The 20,032-nt window shown below is 37.7% G+C and overlaps 1 protein-coding gene across 1 annotated transcript in view; it reads left to right on the top strand.

Moving 5' to 3' along the window:
• The window catches only part of CORIN (corin, serine peptidase), a 267,765-nt gene that overhangs the window by 75,426 nt on the left and 172,307 nt on the right, over positions 1-20,032 (top strand). Inside the window, 1 exon segment of the mRNA XM_007450971.1 lies at positions 6,361-6,568. Coding sequence (XP_007451033.1) covers positions 6,361-6,568 — 208 coding nt within the window.

A 20,032-nucleotide genomic window follows, 5' to 3' on the forward strand; every position in this document is an offset into this window, starting at 1 on the left:
GCATCGGCAGGCGGACCCTCAACCACTGCGCCACCAGGGAAGCCCTGGTACGTTTCTTAAGGAAGGAATTCACTTTCAAAACTAATAGTCCTTTGTCCTGTCCTAGTAAGAATAGATTTATTGTGATATTAGTCTCTCCTTAAAGAGGCACATCTGCTTCTTTGTTTCTTGCTGAGCATTAGGACTATGACTATGTATATCAATGCCAGACAATATTTATTTGTGTTTGTTTTTTGTCTCCCCTGACTAGACTATAAGCTCCATAAGGGCAGGGACTTTGTTTTGTATCATGTCATTTGCTCTGCACCTAGAGCAGTGCCTGACACAGAGTAGGAGCTCAATAAGTATTTGTTGAATGAGTAGTAAAAAAGACCCCACCTGCCTCCATGGATCTCATGGGGCCCCACTGAGGGTGGTAGAAATTCAGGGGAGGGGCTTCCCTGGTGGCACAGTAGTTAAGAATCAGCCTGCCAATGCAGGAGACACGGGTTCAAGCCCTGGTCCAGGAAGATCCCACATGCCGCGGAGCAGCTAAGCCTGTGCACCACAACTACTGAGCCTGTGCTCTAGAGCCCGCGACCCACAACTACTGAGCCCGTGTGCCACAACTACTGAGCCTGCGCTCTAGAGCCTGTGAACTACAACTAGTGAGCCCGTGTGCCACAACTACTGAAGCCTGCGTGCCTAGAGCCCGTGCTCCTCAACAAGAGAAGCCAATGCAATGAGAAGCCCGTGCACCGCAACAAAGAGTAGCTCCCACTCACTGCAACTAGAGAAAGCCCACGCACAGCAGTGAAGACCCAACGCAGCCAAAATAAATAAATAAATTTAAAAATAAATAAGTAAAAATAAAATGAGCAGTACTGTGTCACAGTAACTTCAACAAAAAAAGAAAAAAATTCAGGGGAGACGATGTCTTCAACTATAATGTTTGGATTATGGGCACTGCTGTTGATGGAAAGAGACTTGGATTTGCGTTAGGATGACTTGAGTTGAATTTCAGCTTTGACATTATTAGCTTGTGAATCTCACTTTTTTAACTTAAAAATTTTTTTATTGAAGTATAGTTGATTTTCAATGTTGTGTTAGTTTCATGTGTACAACAAAGTGATTCAGTTATATATGTGTGTGTGTATTTTATATATATATATTTTCAGATTCTTTTCCATTACGGATTATTACAAGATATTGAATATAGTTCCCTGTGCCATACAGTAGGTCCTTATTGTTTATCTGTTTTATGTATAATAGTGTATATATGTTAATCCCAAATTCCTAATTTGTCCCTCCCCACCATTTCCCCTTTGGTAACCATAAGTCTTTTTTTTCCTGTGTCTGTGAGTCTATTTCTGTTTTGTAAATAAGTTTATTTGTATCATTTTTTTTTTTAGATTCCACATGTAAGTGATATCATATATTTATTTTCCTCTGTCTGGCTTACTTCACTTATCATGATAATCTCTAGGTCCATCCATGTTGCTGCAAATGGCATTATTTCATTCTTTTTTTATGGCTGAGTAATTTTCCATTGTACATATGCTACATCCTCTTTATCCATGCCTCTGTTGATGGATATTTAGGTTTAGCTGTGTGAATCTTGTGGGAAATTCCTTAACCTTGTTTCCTCAGCTGTGAAACAGAGTAACTTGTGAGGAGGGCAAATGAGCCTATGTACGTGAAAGGGCCAAGAACAATGCCAGGAGTGTTACAGTTTTTCAGTAAATATTAAGGACAAAAACATTCAGATAAAAGTGGGCGATATAACCATAAAAGGCTGGGCTTTAAACTGTAGAGGTGGGAATAAAAGATATCATCTGGGAAAACAGCAACAAAATTTGACAGACTGTATGGCAGAGATGAAAAGGAAAACGTGTGAAGAGGGCCAACCCTGCCATGACTTGCTTCCCAAACCACTGGCAAGGGCTGTGGACAGAGAGCTCTCCTTTACAGCCCCATCGAATTCTCAGGATGTGGAAGTAAGACAAATGTGGAAGCCTCCACAAGGAAATCCTGTGAAGCAAATTCATGAGTTAAAATAAGTCAGTTTAGCCAAGTTAGGGCAAACCAACCATGCTCTGTTAAAATATTGCCTCCTGTTACAGTGGAATCTTTACCAGTTAGTCCTTCAATTAAGTGTGAACTCATACATAGGAAGTCAGAAAGGTTACCAAGTTTTCCTGTTAGGTTATTAGACAAAAGATAGCAAAGTACTTTAGAAAGTTGATATTTCATGATTTTTAATTTAAGAAGATTTTTCCTGTCTAATAACACTATTATCTGTTATATAATCATTATGGTTTAGATACTATTTTGCTTTTATTTAAAAATGATTTTTATTTGATTTTAATGGATTTTTAAAAGAACCCATTGTTGAAATAAATTCTAAGTCAGAAGTTTCTTAAGTTAATTTTACATTAAAAAAGAAAAGCATATAAGAAACTAATTTCTACCTCCACGTTACCTAATTCCAGAAGTAGACAATACAGAATTTATCATAATTTCCAAATGAACATAAGGAAAGCTCTTAAAACAGACCCATCTCTCCTTCCTAATTACTGCATCTAGAAGTATTAGCAATATGATATGAGTAGAAAAAGCCCCAGTTTGATCTAGAAACTACTGAGTCAGATTAAGAAAACAAAACAGAAAATCAAAAACTCATCTTCTCAAATGCAAGCAGCATTTTACTTTTCATATTTAATTTTTTTCTGAAATTGGGACCTATCTTGTAATCAGTACATACTCTGAAAATTTGTTATTAAATCGTGCCTTATTAGTAGTGCTGTTTTAGAATTTGAGCTAATTAGAATAAATATTTCTGCTTCACCAGAAATCCATTGAATCAGGAAGCAATTTTGCTCTTCAGATCTGTTTCTAACTTCTCCTCCCCAAGTTCCCCAATTTAAAGTAACTATTATTTAAAAGACACATTATGATGTCTATAGGAATGCTATGGTTAATTACATCTATTGTAGTTTTTATACATTTATACATTTTTATACATTCTTATATAGCAACCCTGACTTCTAATTTCTATTAGACTCAGTAGTAAATTCTCAGAGTCTTAAAGAGTAATTCCCTTTTATATTTGTTGGCTGTTAGCAAATTCTCAGCTAAGTTTGTTGAACCTTTCTGCCCAGACTCAAGTTTTTTGGTCATTCTGTGTTACATGCAATTATGATTCTGTTTTTGTAGTAATTTTTCTCTACCGCTCGTTAAGTACCCTGTTTTGTTTTTTTTTTTAACATCTTTATTGGAGTATAATTGCTTTACAATGTTGTTGGTTTCTGCTGTATAACAAAGTGAATCAGCTATATGTATACATATGTCCCTATATCCCCTCCTTCTTGCGTCTCCCTCCCACCCTCCCTATCCCACCCCTCTAGGTGGACACAAAGCACCGACCTGATCTCCCTGTGCTGTGCGGCTGCTTCCCACTAGCTATCTGTTTTACATTTGGTAGTGTATATATGTCAATGCTTCTCTCTCAGTTTTTAGCCCTTCTCCCAGTCCAGACCTTAGATATCTTTCAACCAGCAAATCAAGTTCTTCCTCTTCATTAAATCTTCCCTGATCGTTGACTCTACATTGAATTCTTGCTCTTTTGAATTGCTTTGGCATTTGCTCTGCTCTTGACAGCTGCAGTATATTGGGAAGAATGTTGTCCTAAGAGGTGGAAGACACATGTATCAGTCCTGCTTCTATTACTGACTGGGTGTCCGTCTGCAAATCACTTTTTTAAAAAATTAATTTATTTATTTATCTTTGGCTGCACAGGCTTTCTCTAGTGGCTGCGAGCAGGTACACCACAGCTACTCTTCACTGCGGTGTGCGGGCTTATTGTGGTGGCTTCTCTTGTTGCAGAGCACGGGCTCTAGGCACACGGGCTTCAGTAGTTGCAGCGTGTGGGCTCAATAGTTGTGACTCTTGGGCTCTAGAGCACAGGCTCAGTAGTTGTGGTACACGGGCTTAGTTGCTCTGCGGCATGTGGTATCTTCCTGGACCAGGGATTGAACCCGTGTGCCCTGCATTGGCAGGTGGAATCTTAACCACTGTGCCACCAGGGAAGTCCCTGCGAATCACTTTTTGTCTGTCTCCCTGGCTACCTATTTGTCCACCCATCCCGTCCATCCATCCATCATCTTTCTATCTACCTACATACCTATAAGAGCCTTAGTTTCTTCATTTATAATGAGAGATTATAATCCTAATAAGAGTGGTTTGGGAAACTTTAGAAAACCATTTTATAAATATAAGACATTATTATTTTTGTCCATACCAATTATTTTGAGACATATTTTAAGGTTTCAGACTATTATTTTATCATTTTCTCTTTTCCCAAGGGAATTTGCTATTAGGAAATCTCTTGTGCAACTCACACTGCCATGAACATAGTATAGCCAAACAAAATATGGTTTTCCTCATTATCATGTATTTTTCAAATGCTCTCTCGGTGGTGTGTTTTCTTTGCCTCGGTGGGGTAAATGAGCCTTTTGGTCATCTCACCAAATATGGTTTATAATCAAGTGTATAAACCCCAAAGCTGATGACCCCTAAAGAAAATAATGCAATGTAAAATGAATGATAATGTGATCAGAATACATGGTATATTATCTATGAATTTAAATACAGACTATGGGATATATCACTATATGCTTTTGAGCCTCTTCCCTTCATGGGCCATTAGGAATTAACTTCCTTAAGAACTGCTTTTAACAGCATAACCCCCTTTGCATTAGCTTAAGGTGGCTCCAAATGGAAATTTCTCAGAAAGCATAGGTTTGAAGATCTGGAATTTCCACCTAATAGCTGTGCACTCCTGGGCAGATGTCTTAGGGTTTCTGATATAGAATTTCCTCCTGTGTAATATAGATATGATATCACTTTACTGGGTTGTGAAAATGAGATAATTCTGAACTAGGAGATCTGAGTACCTGTTGTGGTGCCTGGCACAAGCTTGATTTGTAATAAATGTTTTCTTGATACTGAATTCTTCATGAATGATTTCATATTTTTGTTGGAGATAAATTTACTCTTAGCTCCTCTAAGCAAGCTTTTCTGCTTATAGCACAATACATATAATTGTGTCATTTTGAAGTCTACTCTCTATACCTTCTTCCAGCCTCTAATGCTCCCCAAACTGAAATGCATTTTAACTTCCCTCCTAAAAGATTTGAGTGTCATACTTGTGAAACTTGCCCAAAACTCCCCACCTCGGCCCTCATGCAAAGCTGAATTCATGTTTATGTCTATCTGTGTTCTATATACAGATTTTAATCTGGATTTTTCTTCTTCTCTGATTCTTTTATTTCCCATTTTGTATTATGAGTTTGATGAGGTCCAAAAAAAATGTTGTGCCCTTAAGTTTTTGGCCAACCATGCAAATTTATGGCATGAAGGAGAGGGAAAGGCCATGGAGGTGGTAATGCTCAGGAGAGCCAGCTTGAAGAAAATGAGGTCAGAGTCTCTGAGCTGACCCTAAACATGGGCAGGATTGGAAATCCTTGAATAATCGTGTATTTTTAAAAACAGGATCATGGTATACAAATTGTTTTGTAATTTGCAATTTTTATTTATTATAAGCCTCATTCTATGTGATTAATAAAGCATCTTTCATGTAGCTGAGCATTCTGTTGTTTGTTCCATAATATTTTAAATGAGTTCCCTTTGTTGAATGTTTAGGTGATTGCTATCTTTTAAAAAGTATACACTGCAGAGATGAAGATCCCTATAGATAAATCCATGTGCACAACCATGATTAATTCCTTATAAATTTTTAGAAATATTACAGTGTCAAAGGCTATGCATGTTTAAAATATTTTTTTGATACATATTGCCCTGCCCAGCTGTGATCCAGAATAGTGATTGCCCATTGGCTAAGTGTGAGAGTGTATTTTTCCACACATTTTCCCAGCACACAGATGCTATCCCTTTGTGAGTATTGGCAGCTTGATTTCATGACCACACACACACACACACACACAAACACTTTTCTCTTGCTTTCTTTTTAAAAAATTTATTTTTTTACAATTTTTAAAGGGTACACTCCATTTATAGTTACTATAAAATATTGGTTATATTCCCCGTATTATACAATACAGACGTGGTGTATATATATATATATATATACACCACACCTTTATTCATTCATCTGTTGATGGACGCTTAGGTTGCTTCCATATCTTGGCAATTATAAATAATGCTGCTGTGTATGTATGTGCCTTACTGTATATCTATAATCATTCTGACTTACAGAATATATTTTACTGTATGAACACATTAGTCTGTCATATCAAATGAGTTTATAAACATATAATTCTGATGTGTCTTTTCCTAAACATAATTGTCTTGCCTTCTCAGGTGCCTGCATGAACATCACTCACAGCCAGTGTCAGATGCTGCCCTACCACACCACGCTGACACCTCTCCTCTCTATTGTCAAAAACATGGAAATGGAGAAGTTCCTCAAGTTCTTCATGTACCTCCATCGCCTTGGTTGCTATCAACATATCATGCTTTTTGGCTGCAGCCTTGCCTTCCCCGAGTGCATCGGTGATGGTGATGACAGGTATTTTGGAATGAAAAGCATTCAGTGATAAGAGTCAGTGGTAGCAGAAGTGTCTGAGAAGAACAAAATCATCCCAAGCTACCCGCTTTTGTTTTGGTTGTTGTTAAAGGAAAAAAAAAAATCCCACACCAGTTGTAATCCTTTTGAAGTAGACATTTTTGGGAAATCTGGGATAATTTTATTTATGGGAAGAAATCATTCAGGCTATTAGATGGAGGCTATCAGCTGGGGTAGTCAGTAGCTGTTTCGCTGAGGGTCTGGTAGAAGACAGCACACTCCAAGGGCGATGGAAAAGATTTTGTTTGAAGAGACGATTTATGGCGGTGTGGGCAGGGTTAAGAGAACAAGTAAGGATGAGAGGCACCAGGGTCTCATGATAATGCAATGCAGTTCCACTACTGAAGACTTGAAAGAGGCAAAGAGCAGGCAGACCTGGAAAAAGCTGTAGTTGTGGGCAGGGGGTCTCCCGACAAGCCAAGTTCTGTGACTCGAGACAGAGGGGCACAGCCACTGCCAGCCCTTCTGTCCTGCAGGGAGAGAGGAGAAGGAATAGCTGCCCTGACCTCACTCTCCTTTTGCCCTCTCTTCTGCCAGGGCCTCCTACCGACTGAACTCACCAAAACAATTGGGCAAGGGTGAGCAATTGATATGAGTGCAATAGATGAGATCCAAAATCTCATCCCAATCTCATCAGTTCAGAAGTCCCAAATCTCATCTAAATCAGGTACAGGTGAGATGCTGGGTGATTCTTACGGTCCACACTGGAGCCCAGAGCAGGGTGAGGAGGGTGAAGGGTAGATGCAGAGCGACAGAGACTGTCCAGCGCAATATCGAATAGGATTAGAAAGAATTTTCTTTTTGGGAGGGTGGGGGAGAACATGTGAGTTGGTGTACTTGTGTATGTGTCTTGTAAGCTCATTTCTTTTTTGTTTAAACTGAGGTATAATTGACATGTAACATTTTATTAGTCTCAGGTGTATAACCTAATGATACAATGTATGTGTATATTATGAAGTCATCACTACAATAGGTCTAGTTAACATCCATCACCACACAGTTACAAATTTTTTTTTCTTGTGATGAGAACTTTTGAGATCTGCTCTCTTAACTTTCAAATATACAATATAGTATATATATATATATATATATATATATATATATATTGCGGTACGCGGGCCTCTCACTGTTGTGGCCTCTCCCGGTGCAGAGCACAGGCTCCGGATGCGCAGGCTCAGCGGCCATTGGGATCCTCCCGGACCGGGGCACGAGCCCGTGTCCCCTGCATCGGCAGGCAGACTCTCAACCCACTGCGCCACAGGGAAGCCCAGCAATATGGTATTATTAACCATAGTCACCATGCTGTACATTACATCTCCATGACTTATTTATTTTATAACTAGAAGTTTGTACCTTTGAACACATTCCCACCTTTTTGAAATAATACAATTTCAATATTATATTGAAATAATGTAATTTCAATATTATATTGAAGTAATAATTTTCAGTGAGAGTAAATCAATAAAAGTATGTTATGGAATGTCTGAACTAGTAAGTATACAGTTTTTTTAAATTTCAAAGCACTGTTAAGTACATAATCATATATAACATGAATTATTTTCTGAATTAAAATGTTAGAAAGTTTTCAGAGTAGTAATGAGAAAATGAATTGCATTTTTAAGTGCAGATAGGTTCCATGTTATTTGTACTAATTTAATGTACAAAGAAAGTTTTGAATAGACAGAGGTTTTTATTATTATTTTTAACATCTTTATTGGAGTATAATTGCTTTACAGTGGTGTGTTAGTTTCTGCTTTATAACAAAGTGAATCAGTTATACGTATACGTATGTCCCCATATCTCTACCCTCTTGCATCTCCCTCCCTACCACCGTCCCTATCCCACCCCTCTAGGTGATCACAAACCACCGAGCTGATCTCCCTGTGCTATGCGACTGCTTCCCACTAGCTATCTGTCTTACATTTGGTAGTGTATATATGTCCATGCCACTCTCTCACTTTGTCCCTGCTTACCCTTCCCACTCCCCGTATCCTCAAGTCCATTCTCTAGTAGGTCTGCATCTTTATTCCCGTCTTGTCTCTAGGTTCTTCATGACCTTTTTTTTTTTTTTTTTTGATTCCATATATATGTGTTAGCAGACGGTATTTGTTTTTCTCTTTCTGTCTTACTTCACTATCATCTCACACTGGTCAGAATGGCCATCATCAAAAAATCTACAAACAATAAATGCTGGAGAGGGTGTGGAGAAAAGGGAACCCTCTTGCACTGTTGGTGGGAATGTAAATTGATACAGCCACTATGGAGAACAGTATGGAGGTTCCTTAAAAAACTAAAAATAGAACTACCATACGACCCAGTAATCCCACTACTGGGCATATACCCTGAGAAAACCATAATTCAAAAAGAGTCGTGTACCACAATGTTCATTGCAGCTCTATTTACAATAGCCAGGACATGGAAGCAACCTAAGTGTCCATCAACAGATGACTGGTTAAAGAAGATGTGACACATATATACAATGGAATATTACTCAGCCATAAAAAGGAACAAAACTGAGTTATTTGTAATGAGGTGGATGGACCTAGAGAAGGTTTTTATTATTTTAACTAGAAAAAACCTACATTGCCGTAAAATAAAAACTGAGTAGAAAAGAAACAATAGATACTGAATTGTAGAAGTAAGTATAGAAGCACTATTAATAGACACCACATTCATGAAAATGTTTCCCCTGAAAGAGTCATTTGCAGAGGGTACTTTCATGGTAAAGAGAGAAACTCTGTTAGATCTTTCCCAAGAGTCAAACTATGGCATGGTAGTAGAGAGGCCCTTTATGTTCCTAGAACAGTGGCATTATGACGTGGTGATTGTCTTAATTTTCTAGGGCAGCCATAACAAATTACTACAAGCTGGGTGGCTTAAACAGAAATTTATTCTCTCACAGTTCTAGAAGCTAGAAGTCCAAAGTCTGGTGGGGACTGTGCCAGGGGTCCCGGGGAGAGGCTCACTTCCTTTCTTTGCCAGTTTCCTTCCGGTGGTTTCAATCACTCTTGACTTGTGGCCACATCACTCCAGTCTCTGCCTCTGTCTTCACATGGCCTTCTTGTCTGTGTGCGTCTGCTCTTGTGAGGACACTTGTCACTGGATTTAGGGCCCATCCAGATAACCCAAGATGATCTCATCATCGCAAGGTCTTTAACTTAATTACAGCCACAAAGACCATTTTTCCAAATAAGGTCACATTCACAGGTTCCCGAGGTTAGGACATGGACGTGTCTTTTGGGGGTCGCCATTCAATACACAGGCTCTGGAGCTGTGTGTCTTAGCCCACTCATCTGTAAAATGGAGATAATCATTGTGCTTTACAAAGTTCACGTGAGGATTAAATGACAGTGCGGGGGGGTTTTTATGAAGAGCTCAGTAAATGTCAGCAGTAGCTATCAGTGGACTGGAAAGGAGGGGCAGTACTAATGACATTGAGAGCCTAGAGTATTTCTAACATATGCTAAATATTGAAGGATTCTGGAAAAAATGTAGGATACTATATGGATTAAAAGAAAATTAAGTAGAATACTTAAGGCTGCTGGAGTTGGATTCCATTTCTCCCTAATTTCAAACAATTTCACTTACATCTCTTTGCTTTAATTTCTCTATGAACTCAGGAGTGTGTATATATACTTATATAAATTTATATACTTATATAAAAGAGTTTCTCTCTTTACCATGAAAGTTCTCTCTTTACCATGAAATTTATATATATGGATATAAATTTCATACAAGACAATGAAAGAGAGTGCATTCAGCCTCCAGGGGACTTTTAACTCATTTTGATCATCCTTTTTCTGATCATTCAATCTCTACTCTCAGCTAAATCAGTTGTAAAATTCTAGTTAAGCTGCCCAGAGTCTTCAGGGTACTTTTAGGTAAAATTTGTTTTTCTCCTGACCTGGTTCATCCTGAGAAATGCTCTCATAGGAGAGTTTTCCATTTTCTGTTATAGTGGGTAATAATTTATAGTCAGTTTTCAGGTATCCTTCAGGGACTTGTCCTACATTTTATTATATTCATTATTATATTTAATTTTATGATTGTACTTTCAGACCAGTGCTTCCTGCTTTCATTTAGCGTGTGCATGAGACCTGCAAGCTAAATTTAATAAGTAAAATAAGTTCAGAAAGGTAAAAATAATATTTTGTAGAAAATAATTCTTATATTGTAGAATATTGTAGAAAATTCTTATATTTTTACATATCAAACATTTCTTCTTATATTTCACTATTTTGGATCATTTATTCTACTCATTTTCTCTACTACTCTGTGATTCAAATAATAGAGAATTGCTTATATTCCATCCTAGAGAAAATAGGTACTTAATAACATTTAGACTTTAATTTAAAAAGATATAGTGGGATGTATAAGTAGTATGTTTTTTAACCTGTCCCTTTGAGACCTCAACTGTACTCAACTATATCATGTAACAATGAACTTTAACAGTTTAATTAAACAGTTTCATTAATTGTTTCATTTATTAAAAAATAAGTGTGTGGGGCTTCCCTGGTGGCGCAGTGGTTGAGAGTCCGCCTGCCAATGCAGGGGACACGGGTTCGTGCCCCGGTCCGGGAAGATCCCACGTGCCGCAGAGCGGCTGGGCCCGTGAGCCATGGCTGCTGAGCCTGCGCGTCCAGAGCCTGTGCTCTGCAACGGGAGAGGCCACGACAGTGAGAGGCCCACGTACCGCAAAAAAAAAAAAAAAAAAAAAAAAAAAAAAAGTGTGTGTATCATGGACTATAATACAGGATAATTAAAGGATATCTTATAATACAGGATAACCCATAACTATATTGATTCAATGAATTATATCTCAAAATGTAGAGGTTTGACTGATAAACAATTCAGGTAGCCCTAAAAATATGTGGGTTAGAAGGAATAGCTTAAAAATAGCAGCATGTAGGTAGAGAGAGATGAACAATTCCTAGGCCAGGAGAATAACAGATGTTTCTGGATGACTTTTTGATACACTTAAAATCTCTGTGTTTGGAAGAGGAAGCAAACATTGCAGCCACATGCTTTTGATATGTAGCTATCACCCTTTCCATCTGGGTTGAAATAATAGGTCTATGAATTTATCAAAGCTGAAGCGGGGTTAGCTGGCCTGAGAGGTCCCACCTTGGCTTTGCTTCTGGAAGACACCCAGGAGATCTTGCTGATCGTTATCACCCTACTCACATCCTCTAATACGTTGCAGAGAAACTTTGCTCATGAAATAAATCGTTAACATTTAAAAATGGATGTGTTTTCTATTGTTTTTTTTCCTCTGGAGTGTTGATTTGCCCCTAGGTGCTTAGCAGATATTCTTAACAGCTGTAGACATGAAATAAAAAATTCTTAACTAGTGCTTGCTTTGGCAGCATGTATACTAAATTGGAACAATACAGTGAAGATTAGCGTGGTCCCAACACAAGGATGACATGCAGATTTGTGAAGTGTTCCATATTTTTAGACTTTTGACGAAGATAACTCATATTAAAGCATTTAGCACAATACCTGGATCATCACGTCCTGATCAAAGCTTAGCTAATACATCTATTTTGGGGTCAATATTTCTCATGCAGGACCTAATTGAACTTGTGCAAAAAAAAAGATGAGATATGTCAGGTTCTGCTATCCACATTTTAGTCAAGGAAATAGATAAATTATCTGAAAAAATTCTTTATCTAGCTAAATGACTAGAGATTAAAGATTATATCTCAAACCTGGGACCTACCGGACAGTTTTCTGTCATGTAGTCAAAATCCCTGTAGGATTGTGGAAGAGGGTGAGTGAGGTTCTTCAAATGAACTTCTTCAAAAGCACTTTACTTTTCCCTAAATAAATATGTTTACTGGAGCCTAGAGAAATTAATCTGGTAAATGCAGAGAATGCATGTGAAAGTTTGGGGGGGGCAGATGAAACCTGATTCAAACCACAGCTCTGCCAATTGCCAATTATAAGACCTTGGGCCCTTCAGTTGGCCTTCCTGACCTTCAGTTTCCTCATCTGTTTAATGAAAGTGATAATACCCACTTCATAGGGTTTGTTTGTGTGTATTAAACAGAATGACTTATACAGTGCTCATATATGCTCTGCACCCTCCAGCACACAGTAACTTCTCCATAAGTAGTAGTATTATAAACAATAAGTAAATTATTATTAAATATAAATAGTACTATTATTGATATGGTAGTCAAAGATGGTGTGTGAGTCTCATCGCCTCTTTCAGAGATGCAAGATTTGCATATTTTTCTCATTCTTTTCATCTTCGAATCCATTTTCCACTTAGCTGTCAACATTATGATTTAAAAACACACTTAGCACTGCTGTACGTTATTACATGAAAGTTGTTAAAGAGAGTAGATCCTAAGAATTCTCATCACAAGGAAAAATATTCTTTTCTATTTCTTTAATTTTATATCTCTATGAGATGATGGATATTTTCTAAACCTATTGTGGTCATCATTAGCTGTACGTCCTAAACTTACACAGTGCTGTATGTCAGTATGTCTAAATAACAAAGGGAAAAATAATAAAAGCACAAATTAGATGATGTCATTCCCCTGCCTCTACCCATTCAAGGGCTTTCTCTTAGACTTAGATTATAAGCTGAACTTTTTGCCATGGCTTTTGAAGCCTTCCTTGCTTCTCTGGTGTCATCAACCCTGCCACAGCTGCACTGACCTTTCTCAAAAATGCCTACCTTTCCCCAGCTTCCTTTTCACATGCTGCTCCCTTTGCCAGGATGGATCTATCCCCTTGATCTATGCCCTCTGTTCAAAAGACATCTCTGTGGAGAAATCTTCTCTGATCACCCTCGGTAGTTCTGTTATCTTACACTGCAGCAAGGCTGTGTCCCTTTTTGCTTGTCTGTATGTTGTCTGTCTTACTTTATAAGCACCACAATGGCAGAGAACTTACTGACTTTGCACACTGTTTTATACCCAGTGTTCAGAGCAGTGCCCAACACATAGTAGGTGCTCAATAAATATTTGTTGGAATAAATAGATCAATAAATAAACTCTTCCATTAGGGAGCTCCCCTAAATGTATAGGTAAATGGGAGTTCAAAATCCATTGATAATGGTTGTGCATTGCTTTGTATAATTGATATGTTCCTGAAAACTCATGCATAAATCAAATTCTATATGTGTGTTAAATAATTACAACTTTAAATTGAGTTGGATGGTATTTCCAGAGATGATTTAAATTCCTTCTGATGAGCATCAGTTGGCAGAACAACCAGCTAAAGTACATTAACTTGTTCTTGTTCATTTCTGTCAAAATCCTGGATCTAATAGATGAGGAAACACTAGATTGTTCTTGAGGATCGGCTTGGTGGTTCAGTGCTTTCTTTTTAATACTGACTCATATGCATCAGTTAAAAAGACTTTAGGTCAACTCTAGTTGAAAATCTTAGATGTAACTTTCATGTACAGAGCAGAAACAAAACAGTGATAAACATGTTTAAAGAAAAGTGACCAGGATAGTGGTTCAGAATCTGTTCATGTGAAGAATAGTTGGGGGACCTGGAGATGTGAGGCCCTGAGGGTGCACAATGGCCACCCTCCAATCTCCTGGGCCACGACTGGAAGAGGGAGCACACTTTTTCTCTATGCTTCCACAGGGCAAAGATGGAACCAGGAACTGAAAGTCATAGAGAGGTAGATTCTAACTTAACTAAAGTGAGAACTTTATGGTTACTAAAGTTGTATATATATGGAAATGTTGTCTCAGGAAATGGTGAGTTGTTATCACTAGAGATATTTAAACTGACTGGTGAGAACTTAGTGGAGAAACTGTGACAAGGAGTCCAGCATCTTATGGTCAGTTAGTTTCCCATAGATTAAGGGGCAGGTTCACTCATGGCCCATGGCCCTGATTAAAGGAGCTCTAAAAACTTAAGAAAAAAGAAGAAAATTAAATCTACCATAACTTTTCTCAGGGACATTTTTATATTTGCTTTGGGAATAATAGAGAATCCATTTGGGGGCCTTGGGGAGGGTTGTGTTGACACTCGCATGGATCCAGTAGCAGCAAGGAGTCACCTAACTGCCTTCAGAAACGATGGGCCCAGTTATCTGCAGGACTTCTGTTTCGCCCAGTGGGACTTGCAAATTGGGACCCTGCCAGCCAAAGCCCTCTTTTTCTCTGTTGCAACTGTCAGGTTCTCAGCTAAATATATGTTAAACAAATATATACAGTGTGTCACCTTGGGGAAATGTCAGATTATCTGCTGGGAACACCTGTGTGCCTTGGGTGGCTTGGCCTTTGCTTAGAGTTGAAAGGTTCACGGTAGAAAATAGAATTTTTGACTCTAGGTATTAAGATCAGCTTGCTTTTCAGCCTGAAATCTGTGTTTTGCTCCTAAAATCAAGATTGGAATTCTGCTATGTTGCTATCTTCTATTCACCTCGTGTTCACCTTTTAAGCTTTTGGTTTTGCTAAAATCCTGTTAGGTAAATAAAAGTTCTAGGCATACTTTTGTTGCAGCCACTCGAGAGGAAGAAAAAAAATGTTGACAGAAACAAGAGGTATTTAAAATTCCTTTTTCTGGAAGGTACAATTTGTTCATTTCTTATCAAGGTCCTAGGCTTCCTTTTTAGAAGCAGCAGAGTTCCCTAGAAAAATGACCCCATACTCTAGTTACCATTATTTAAAGTTAGGGTAAATTTGCCTGTCATTTCAAATATACAGATGATACAGTTTTCCTGTTCTAACTCCATCCTATTACTAAAGATGGCCAGATTACTGAGATGGCCTCTAGGTGAACAATCAAGATGGCATCAAAGTTGATACAGGAATGATTTTTTCAAAAATATTTGCTATACCAGAATTACAAAACCTCTTCCCCACCATCCAGTTTATTTTCAATATTTCTGCTACTGCACACCATTATATTACTATACCACTTTTGAGTTGAATTTTACTGATATTCTTTTAGTAAAAAGTATCAAATTTTTCTGCTTATAAAATTGACTGTATTCTCTTTTTTTAACATCTTTATTGGAATATAATTGCTCTACAGTGCTGTGTTAGTTTCTGCTTTATAACAAAGTGAATCAGCTATACATATACATATATCCCCATATCTCCTTGCGTCTCCTTCCCACCCTCCCTATCCCACCCCTCTAGGTGGTCACAAAACACCAAGCTGATCTCCCTGTGCTATGTGGCTGCTTCCCACTAGCTATGTATTTTACATTTGGTAGTGTATGTATGTCCATGCTACTCTCTCACTACGTCCCAGCTTCCCCTTCCCCTTCCCCGTGTCCTCAAGTCCATTCTCTAGGTCTGTGTCTTTATTCTTCTCCTGGCCCTAGGTTCTTCAGAACCTTTTTCTGTTTTTTTTTTTTTTTTTCAGATTCCATATATATGTGCTAGCATACGGTATTTGTTTTTGTCTTTCTGATTTACTTCACTCTATGTGACAGACTCTAGGTCCATCCACCTCACTACAAATAACTCAGTTTCGTTTCTTTTTATGGCTGAGTAATATTCCATTGTATATATGTGCCACATCTTCTTTATCCAGTCATCTGTGGACGGACACTTAGGTTGCTTCCATATCCTGGCTATTGTAAATAGAGCTGCAATGAACATTGTGGTACATAACTCTTTGAATTATGGTTTTCTCAGGGTATATGCCCAGTAGTAGGATTGCTGGGTCATATGGTAGTTCTATTTTTAGTTTTTTAAGGAACCTCCATACTGTTCTCCATAGTGGCTGTATCAGTTTACATTCACACCAACAGTGCAAGAGGGTTCCCTTTTCTCCACACCCTCTCCAGCATTTATTGTTTGTAGATTTTTTGATGATGGCTACTCTGACTGGTGTGAGGTGATACCTCACTGTAGTTTTGATTTGCATTTCTCTGATGATTAGTGATGTTGATCATCCTTTTATGGGTTTGTTGTCAATCTGTATATCTTCTTTGGAGAAATGTCTGTTTAGGTCTTCTGCCCACTTTTGGATTGGGTTGTTTGTTGTTTTGATATTGAGCTGCATGAGCTGCTTGTAAATTTTGGAGATTAATCCTTTGTCAGTTGCTTCATTTGCAAATATTTTCTCCCATTTTGTGGGTTGTCTGTTCGTCTTTTTATGGTTTCCTTTGCTGTGCAAAAGCTTTTAAGTTTCATTAGGTCCCACTTGTTTATTTTTGTTTTTATTTCCATTTTGCTAGGAGGTCAGTCAAAAAGGATCTTGCTGATTTATGTCATGGAGTATTCTGCCTATGTTTTCCTCTAAGAGTTTTATAGTGTCTGGCCTTACATTTATGTCTTTAATCCATTTTGAGTTTATATTTGTGTATGGTGTTAGGAAGTGTTCTAATTTCATTCTTTTACATGTAGCTGTCCAGTTTTCCCAGCACCACTTATTGAAGAGGCTGTCTTTTCTCCATTGTATATTATTGCCTTCTTTATCAAAAATACGGTGACCATAGGCACGTGGGTTTATCCCTGGGCTTTCTGTCATGTTCCATTGATCTATATTTCTTTTTTTGTGCCAGTACCATACTGTCTTGACTACAGTAGCTTTGTAAAATAGTCTAAATTCAGGGAGCCTGATTCCTCCAGCTCCATTTTTCTTTCTCAAGATTGCTTTGATGATGGCCATTCTGACCGGTGTGAGATGATATCTCATTGTAGTTTTGATTTGCATTTCTCTTATGATTAATGATGTTGAGCATTCTTTCATGTGTTTGTTGGCAATCTGTATATCTTCTTTGGAGAAATGTCCATTTAGGTTTCTGCCCATTTTTGAATTGGGTTGTTTGTTTTTTTGATATTGAGATGCATGAGCTGCTTGTAAATTTTGGAGATAAATCCTTTGTCAGTTGCTTCATTTGCAAATGTTTTCTCCCATTCTGAGAGTTGTCTTTTGGTCTTGTTTATGGTTTCCTTTGCTGTGCAAAACCTTTTAAATTTCATTATGTCCCATTTGTTTATTTTTGTTTTAATTTCCATTTCTCTAGGAGGTGGGTCAAAAAGGATCTTGCTGTTATCAAAAAATCTAGAAACAATAAATGCTGGAGAGGGTGTGGAGAAAAGGGAACACTCTTGCACTGTTGGTGGGAATGTAAATTGATACAGCCACTATGGAGAACCGTATGGAGGTTCCTTAGAAAACTAAAAATAAAACTACCGTATGACCCAGCAATCCCACTACTGGGCATATACCCTGAGAAAACCATAATTCAAAAAGAGTCATGTACCAAAATGTTCATTGCAGCTCTGTTTACAATAGCCAGGACATGGAAGCAAGCTAAGTGTCCATCAGCAGATGAATGGATAAAGAAGATGTGGCACATATATACAGTGGAATAGTACTCAGCCATAAAATAAATGAAATTGAATTATTTGTAGTGAGGTGGATGGACCTATAGTCTGTCGTACAGAGTGAAGTAAGTCAGAAAAAGAAAAACAAATACCGTATGCTAACACACATATATGGAATCTAAGCAAAAAAAAAAAAACAAAAAAAAATGTCATGAAGAACCTAGGAGTAAGACAGGAATAAAGACACAGACCTACTAGAGAATGGACTTGAGGATATGGGGAGGGGGAAGGGTAAGCTGGGAGAAAGAGAGAGAGTGGCATGGACATATATACACTACCAAACGTAAAATAGATAGCTAGTGGGAAGCAGCCGCATAGCACAGGGAGATCAGCTCAGTGCTTTGTGAACACCTAGAGGGGTGGGATAGGGAGGGTGGGAGGGAGGGAGATGCAAGAGGGAAGAGATATGGGAGCATATGTATATGTATAACTGATTCATTTTGTTATAAAGCAGAAAGTAACACACCATTGTAAAGCAACTATACTCCAATAAAGATGTTAAAAAGAAAAAGGGTTGCTTTGGCTATTTGGGGTCTTTTGTGTTTCCATACAAATTGTGAATTTTTTTGTTCTAGTTCTGTGGAAAATGCCATTGGTGGTTTGATAGGGATTGCATTGAATATGTAGATTGCTTTGGGTAGTAGTCATTTTCACCATGTTGATTCTTTTAATCCGAAAACATGGTATATCCCTCCATCTGTTTGTATCATCTTTAATTTCTTTCATCAGTATCTTACAGTTTTCTGCATACAGGTCTTGTGTCTCCTTACGTAGATTTATTCCTAGGTATTTTATTCTTTTTGTTGCAATCGTAAATGGGAGTGTTTCCTTAATTTCTCTTTCAGATTTTTCATCATTAGTATATAGGAATGCAAGAGATTTCTGGGCATTAATTTTGTATCCTGCTACTTTACCAAATTCATTGATTAGCTCTAGTAGTTTTCTGGTAGCATCTTTAGGATTCTCTGTGTATAGCATCATGTCATCTGCAAACAGTGACAGCTTTACTTCTTCTTTTCTGATTTGGATTCCTTTTATTTCTTTCTCTTCTCTGATTGCTGTGGCTAGAACTTCCAAAACTATGTTGAATAATAGTGGTGAGAGTGTGCAACCTTGTCTTGTTCCTTATCTTAGTGGAAATGGTTTCAGTTTTCCACCATTGAGAATGACGTTGGCTGTGGGTTTCTCATATATGGCCTTTATTATGTTGAGGTAGGTTCTCTCTATGCCTACTTTCTGGAGGGTTTTTATCATAAATGGGTGTTGAATTTTGTCAAAAGCTTTATCTGCATCTATTGAGATGATCATATGGTTTTTCTCCTTTAATTTGTTAATATGGTGTATCACATTGATTGATTTGTATATACTGAAGAATCCTTGCATTCCTGGGATAAACCCCACTTGATCATGGTGTATGATCCTTTTAATGTGCTGCTGGATTCTGTTTGCTAGTATTTTGTTGAGGATTTTTGCATCTGTGTTCATCATTGATATTGGCCTGTAGTTTTCAGAAAGCTTACTGTATTTTTAAAGACATTATTTTATAAGATAGCATGTGCCACTCTCCTATGGAAATGCAACCCTGAAGTAATCTTAAAAGCCAACTGAAAAATATGACTTGATTTAAAACAATTTTTTGAAGAATTTGTAAATTATATAAAGTCAGCATAAGGTTATTTTATTATTTTTTTCTAAATGAAGAATTATTACATCCTGCTAATTTATTTATTAAACATTTTGTCTGTGTCTCAAGAACTCTAATTGTGTCACATTTGAGAATAATGGAAACATTACAGAATTAATATTTTTTCATATCTATATTTTTTAAGAATTTATATAGATCAGTAGTCAAAGCAAAAAGAGGCTTTGTTGCTAATACCAACTATATATTTGGGAAGTCATCTGCCACTTACTTCCCTGATTTTATCTGCTAACCTGTAAACAGCAGTCTTTTGGGCTACACCTGTGCTGACTACCTGGCTGTTTAGGTGGTCAATTGTATCACAGTTCCCTTTTCAGTCTCAGGCAACATGGGTGATCTATTTTTTTTTTTTTAATTTTTTTTTAACATGGGTGATCT

This window comes from Lipotes vexillifer, unplaced genomic scaffold (genome assembly GCF_000442215.2).
Source record: "Lipotes vexillifer unplaced genomic scaffold, Lipotes_vexillifer_v1.1 scaffold404, whole genome shotgun sequence".
Lineage (NCBI taxonomy): Eukaryota > Metazoa > Chordata > Mammalia > Artiodactyla > Lipotidae > Lipotes > Lipotes vexillifer.